This window comes from Bidens hawaiensis, unplaced genomic scaffold (genome assembly GCF_021521415.1).
Source record: "Bidens hawaiensis isolate Kalapana, Puna unplaced genomic scaffold, B.hawaiensis_p1.1 tig00013076_1, whole genome shotgun sequence".
Lineage (NCBI taxonomy): Eukaryota > Viridiplantae > Streptophyta > Magnoliopsida > Asterales > Asteraceae > Bidens > Bidens hawaiensis.
Genome location: NW_027492102.1, coordinates 200242 through 207409, shown reverse-complemented (window position 1 = coordinate 207409; position 7168 = coordinate 200242). Strand labels below are relative to the sequence as shown.

At 45.1% G+C, this 7168-nt stretch overlaps 2 protein-coding genes across 2 annotated transcripts; both read left to right on the top strand.

The window, feature by feature from the left end:
• Window positions 1-5354: 5354 nt before the first annotated feature.
• LOC143543167 (uncharacterized) lies at window positions 5355-5891 on the top strand. The gene has a single exon (XM_077035550.1). It carries the CDS (start codon window positions 5355-5357, stop codon window positions 5889-5891), a length of 537 nt encoding a protein of 178 aa, XP_076891665.1.
• A 246-nt stretch (window positions 5892-6137) lies between these two features.
• LOC143543166 (uncharacterized) lies at window positions 6138-6548 on the top strand. Its single transcript, XM_077035549.1, has one exon. It carries the CDS (start codon window positions 6138-6140, stop codon window positions 6546-6548), a length of 411 nt encoding a protein of 136 aa, XP_076891664.1.
• Window positions 6549-7168: the final 620 nt, after the last annotated feature.

Below are 7168 nucleotides of genomic sequence, written 5' to 3'. Positions count from 1 at the left end.
GTGTCTGAAACTGTCCTGTAGCTTCACAAATCTACCAATCACCCAGCGTCTTCCATATCAGATCTCCCCTTCAGTGTAAGCTTCTCCGACTATAACGATTGAGGTCTTTGAAATGCATGCATCCTCGTGCCAATAGATCATCTCAACCAATCACGTGAGTCCATCTGACTTCACCAACACGTGAAGTTGGGCGTCCTCCACAACTTCACCAACTCGTCGGCATACGATAAGGTTTAATCTTCAACTACTCAACATCAAGTGATCGATTTCATCAAAAAACCACCTTGACAGAATCTAACACATGACCATTAATTAATCCGAAGCATCTTCAATCACCAGGGATAACGATCAAGAACATAAACACTTTAGTTCCCGATTAAATCCAACTTGTTCCAGAATTTTCACTCTAATAAATAAGCATCACGTTTCGGATCCAATTCTCGAACGCCTTGAAAATAACATAAATAATATGCTCTGACCGCAATCCAGTAATGACGAAAGCCTTCAGTTCAATTTGACTTTCTTCAGTTGGTCAACCTCGAACAACAACAATTTCATTGCCCACAAACACCCAAATATGTGTCAATATCCAGTTTCAATCAATATCCCATTCACAACCTCAACTCCAAATCCAGAGTTGACACGTATTTGTTCACACGTAAGACCAAGAGATAACAAGTTTCACTCGTTGACGGAACAACATCTTCGGTCTCACAATAATCGTGTACACCTGGCCATACAGACGAAAACTCCAAACAAATTTTTTTTTTTTTTAACTTCACCTGGCTGCTAACTTCACCTGGCCATAACTTCACCTGGCCATAACTTCACCTGGCTGCTAACTTCGCCTGGCTGCTAACTTCGCCTGGCCATAACTTCGCCTGGCCACTAACTTCGCCTGGCCAATAACTTCGCCTGTTCATAACTTCGCCTGGCTGCTAACTTCGCCTGTTCATAACTTCGCCTGTTCATAACTTCGCCTGGCTATAACTTCGCCGAGAAGTCAACTTCGCCTAAAGTCAACTTCGCCTGTTCATAACTTCGCCAGACCTTATATCTTCGCTGAAACCCTACGAACAGTGACGGCAACTTCGCCTGATGAACAATAACTTCGCCTGCGTCGCTGTTCGGCCAGAAACACACAGAAACGTGCCAGAAACACCAAAACGCAGATCTCGAACCATAGCATAAGAGCCTAAGGCTCTGATACCACTTGTAGGTTCCCGGAGCGTCGCCGATCGACACGAGATCCGCACGAGGTCTAGGAGTGCGGAATCCTCCTAGACTCGTTTATTGGTGTAAAGATGAAGAACACAAACACGTACACAAACACAAGAACAAACACACAAACGGGATAAAACACATCTGCAGATCTTTATAATATAATAATCAAACACGTTACATACCGTAACATAAACAGAAACACGTCCGACCCGAGGTGAGCTCTACCTCGGGTCGTCCCTCACGACACTTCCTCTCTTTTACTCTCTAGACAAATGAACTATAACACAATTACTCTTATTTTCTGGATACAAAACCTAAACAAGACACACATATATATAGACAAAACATCTTCTCGGGCTTGGGCTTGGGCCAGTAGGCGAAGTTGTTCCTAACTTCGCCTATGGCGAAGTTGTGATAACTTCGCCTAAGGCAGAAGTTGTTACAACTTCGCCGTTGGCGAAGTTGTTCTAACTTCGCCTAAGGCGAAGTTGTGCTAACTTCGCCTGTGGCGTTCCGCTGGTCTAAATTGCATAGCGACGGTCACAAAATGCACCAACACTTTGTCAAAAGGCCATGATGCTCACCAACTTCCACCAACCTCCACGACCGCACGGGTGGAGAATATTATTGGTGGAAAAACCTGACAAGGTAGTTGACCACACTCTCTCTCCTCCAGCTATAAATACCAATGGATCTCCAAATGGTAAAGGATATACACTTTCATACTATCACTATCAATACATTCTATTTCGTACTATCAAGTACTGATCCTCACGCCGGAGGGTGGTTACGAGAGAATCCCCCCATTCCTCGTAACGAGCTCACGGTGTTCTGTTTTGCAGGATACACTCGTCTGCGCCAAGGAGGTTTTATAACCCATCGTGGGGAATACTTAACCATACCACTCGGACTAACGTGTTAGACCTTGAGGGGTGGATTTGTGTTTGTTCATTGGCGCCATCCGTGCATATAGCTAGAACAGTTACTCGAAAATCACTCCGTTCTTGATTCAGATGAGTGGCAAAACTACACCGAAAGAGGTTGGCCAAAACCCAAAGGCCAACCAAGAAGGAAATATGAAAATCTTGGACGTCATTGGTACCGGTGAAGACTTCGCTAACGCGTCCACCCTTCAACCTACCATCACAGAGAAAGCAAAAACCAAAACACGTCCCAAAGCAACCATGCCACCAGACATAATGGCCTGGTTGGAAGCGGAACAACAAAAACTAAGGTACAAGGTCCAAGAAAAAATGGCGACTGTTGTTAAACCTAGAATGCTGTTCGATACAGTATCTAGCAACAACGAAGAAGAAGAAGAGTACGAAGAACACTCAACGCCTAATCGTACAAAAGCACCAACCGCCAAATCACCACCTGCTCGGCAAAATAGCAAAGCAGGAGAAAAGTCACATCGGTCGCGTCCCGAACCTGACTCACGTCTAGACGATCCAGACTACGAAGATAGTTGGAAAGGTCTAGTCGTCTAGACAACGCCAAGAAACTGGTGAAATATCATTCGGATGCAGCAAAAGATTTTTCCAAGCCATACCGGCTAATAACATCGGCGGGAAAATCAAAGTTTGTAACGAAAATCGCTGAGGCGGAGTTACCAGAAAATCCAAAAATACCGCCAACGGTTGGTCAGTATGATGGCATCTCAGATCCAGACGATCATTTGCAGACTTTCACAGCTGCTGGGCTAGTGTCAGGGTGGACCATGTCGTTATGGTGCCATATTTTCACATTGACACTAGTCGGAGCCGCCAAAGCCTGGTTTGAAAGGCTGCCAGATGGGCAGATTACAAGTTGGGTGGACTTAACGAAAAAGTTCACCTAACAGTTTAGCCAACAACGGCATCACATCAGTGACCCAACATATATCCTGAAAGTGGTCAGGAAAGACAATGAAACGTTGGCAGATTTCATTACCAGGTTCAACCAAGAAGGCTTGAACATCGGCAGCGTGAGTGAAAAATTACTGCGCGCAGCCCTCCGCCAAAACGTAAAGTGTGATGATCTCATTCGAAACCTTACGGGCAGAGATGGCATGCCGTAGCGGTGGGATGACGTTATGACCGTGGCCAAGAGGTACGCGCGAATGGAGAAAAGTCTGGGGAAAGAACTGGTAAAAACGATGCCAGAAATGATATCAACAGAGCCCGCCAAGGCAAAAGAATATCCTCCGTATGGTCAAGACTAAATAATGAAAATCAGCAAAAAGAGTCCGGGGCGTATGAACCCTTCAAAGCCCGACAGAAAGGTCAGGCGAATGCATCTAGATGGACTCAGCTGACCAAAAGCTCAGCCCAAATCATGTATACGGAGGGGATCCAACTAAAGAAACCGGCACCAATCAAGCAGGGGCCGAACACAGACATGAAAAGTTATTGTGACTATCATGAACAACATGGTCACACAACAAATCAGTGTTCTAACCTAAAGGATGCCATCGAGGAGTATGTTAAAAATGGAAAGTTGGACCACCGTGTAAAGAGTATCAAAGGGAGATACAGGCGCCCACCTCCAAGGGATGGCAGAAGGCCAGAAAAGAAAATCAAGTACCTCCACGCCAACATGATTTCAGGCAACGTACAATCCAAGAAGTGCTTGCAAGCAGAACATGCAGCCTGAAAAGAGGAGCAAGTCATCTTCCCAAAAGTAAAGGGAGGGGCAAACAAGAAAGCGCCTTTAGTAATCAAAGCTGTATTCGGTCACTACAAGACACCACGTTTTTTCATTGACGCGGGGGCAACATCTGACATCATGTACCGCCAGTGCTTCGACTTGCTGGAAGAAAAAGATAAACAGAGGTTGACACCAGTCAATGCTCCGATAACGGGATTCAATCAAAGTATTGAATACCCACTAGGACAATTGACATTCCCAGTTAAGCTAACTGACGGGATACATTCAAGAACAGAAGACGTGGATTTCCTGGTAATGGAGACCCCCCATCCACAGTATGATGTAATCGTGGGAAGAGAAGCAATCGGAGACTTCAATGCTAACCCCTCAACAACTCATGGCATTTTGGGAGTACCAACTCCAACAGGGGTAGCAATGATCCATGCCAACAAGGAATGTAACATGGTGGAAAGAAAAACATCGCCACAGAAGATACCAAAAACCGGCAAAGAAAGAGTAATGGAAAAATGGGTGCTCAACAGGAAGTTCCCAGAAAAAACCATAACCATTGGACCAACTATCTCCAAAGAGGCGCGGGCGGCGCTAAAGAGATTATTAATCAGAAGCGTAGATGTCTTTGCCTGGACCCCGACGGACATGACAGGGGTCCCAAGAAGCAAAGCGGAGCACTAATTAAAAGTCAATTCGGCCTTCGTCTCAGTAGTACAGAAACGAAGGAAGATGGGACCAGATCAAGCAAAAGCCTGTGATGAACAAGTCCGACAACTGGTAGATGCGGGCATAATCCTCGAAATCCAATACCAAACATGGATAGCTAATCCAGTGATGGTGCCCAAAGCAAACGAGCAATGGCGCATGTGTATCGACTTCAAAGATCTCAACAAAGTGTGCCCAAAAGATTGGTACCCGTTGCTAGAAATCGACCTTAAGGTGGATGCGTTGGTACCCTTTCAGTTCAAATGTTTTTTGGAAGATACTTTCAAGGCCATCCAATACATGTTCTCACCAACTATCGCTTACAAAATGTATTGAGCAAGCCGGAACTGTCTGGAAGGCTAGCAAAATGGGTGATAGAGTTGGGAGAACACGCCATTGAATATAAACCCAGGCCAGCAATCAAGGGCCAAGTTTTGGCTGACTTCATAGCAGAAATTCCTCAAGAGAAAGAAGAAGAATGCCGAAAAGAGATTGAACCTCCTGTCGATCAACAAAAAGATAAAGTTTGGAAGTTGTTCACAGATGGAGCATCTAATGATGAAGGTGCAGGCGCAGGGCTAAGAATAACCAACCCAGAAAGACAACACTTCACATATGCAATACGCCTAGAATTCAAAAGTACAAACAATGAGGCGGAGTATAAAGCGTTGCTCGCAGGGTTAAGAATCGCCAAAAAGTTATGAGCCCAACACTTAGAAGCGCACGTGGATTCAATGCTAGTGGCAAACCAAATTGAAGGCTCATATGACGCAAAAGACGATAAAATGGCGTCATACTTAGCGCAGGACAAAGTGCTAATGGCAGCCTTCGCCACATGCAAAGTAAAGCACATCAAGCGAAGTGAGAACAAACAAGCAGATGCCCTAAGCAAATTAGCATCGGTTGGTTTCGAACATCTCGCGAAAGACGTCCGCATCGAAGTTCTGGCAACGCCTTCAACAATGAACAGAGAAGTTTACGTATGTTCAATGGCAGAAACAAATTGGATGACACCAATTGTCACTTACCTCGCGAGAGGTATTTTGCCAGAAAAGAAAGTAGAGGCCAGAAAGATTCGCCACAAAGCATTGAATTATACAATTCAAGATGGCATCTTGTACAGGCGATCATACTTAGGGCCACTTCTCAGATGCGTAGATCCACAAGACGCAAATTATCTACTGAGAGAAATTCACAAAGGAATATGCGGCGTGCATGCGGGCCCGAGAATGGTGGTCGCCAAAATCATGAATACCGGATACTATTGGCCGGGCATGCATGTGGACGCTGAAAAACAGTTGAGACGATGCAATGCATGTTAACGCCATGCGCTGAATACCCTGCGCCCAAAAAATGTCATGATCCCGGTAACAGCCCCTTGGCCATTCCAGAAATGGGCAATTGATATAACGGGATCGTTTTTCGAAGCGCCAGGACGAGTGAAGCTTCTTATTGTAGCAATTGATTAATTTACAAAGTGGATTGAAGCAAAGCTAGTGGCAACAATAAATGCGGCCAACGTCAAAAAAATCATATGGGAATTCATAATATGTCGCTTCGGATTACCCATGAATTTGGTCAACGACAACGGAACACAATTTCCTTATCAACACATCCAACGATGGCTAAAAGAGCTCAACATCACTCAAACATTTACTTCCGTTGCCCATCCACAAGGGAACGGAGAAGTGGAACGCGCCAACCGAACCATTGTAGGCGGGATCAAGAAAAGACTAGCCAATTACAAATCAGGATGGGTTGATCAATTGCCCCACGTCCTTTGGGCCATACGAACCCAAAGAAATACAAGTAACGCAGAAACACCGTTCAGCTTACCTTACAGTACTGAAGCAATGATCCCCGCCGAAGTTGGCGTCCCATCACCAAGGGTTACATTACAAAATGACAGTGAGGCGGAAAGGCGTCTAGATCTAATGCTCCTTGAAGAGCGTCCAGAGTTGGCCGCAATAAGGGAATAAAACTACAAGCGCCAACTACAAAAGTACTACGATGCAAAAGTAAAAGTCTGTGAGTTCAATGCCGGAGATTACGTCCTTCGCAACAACGAGGCATCAAGAACACACGCGCAAGGCAAGCTGGCTCCATCTTGGGAAGGCCCTTATCAAATTAAAGAAGTATTGGGAAAAGGCGCCTATGTCCTGATGCAACTCGATGGCTCACCGATTCCAAGAACATGGAACGCGGCACAGCTGCGAAGGTGTTACATGTAAATCGATTCCAAAATTGTAAAAACAGGCCAAGGGTCTTCTAACAAATTTGAATGGAAACGATACTCCGCATTTCACAAATTAAGAGAAAAGTTCATTGCATACATGTACAAGTAATTACAAGCGAGTACCAACACCCGCGAAAAAAGAGAAAAAAAAACAAACTACAACTATACAAATCAAAGAGATAGCCTAGTCGACGTCGTTTACACTCCTTCCCGACTGTTCAACAGTGGCTGCGTTATCTCCTTGGCTGCCACCAGATGCAGTAGACGGACCAGCCTGCGGAGGCTCAAGCAGCTTCCTCAACAGCTGCACACCATTTTCTTGCTTGGCATATTGAGCAACTTCAGAAAGAATGGGAAACGTAA

Bases quoted from the DNA above. Each gene is read 5' to 3' on its own strand.
- LOC143543167 (XM_077035550.1), top strand. From the start codon at position 5,355: ATGGCGTCATACTTAGCGCAGGACAAAGTGCTAATGGCAGCCTTCGCC.
- LOC143543166 (XM_077035549.1), top strand. From the start codon at position 6,138: ATGAATTTGGTCAACGACAACGGAACACAATTTCCTTATCAACACATC.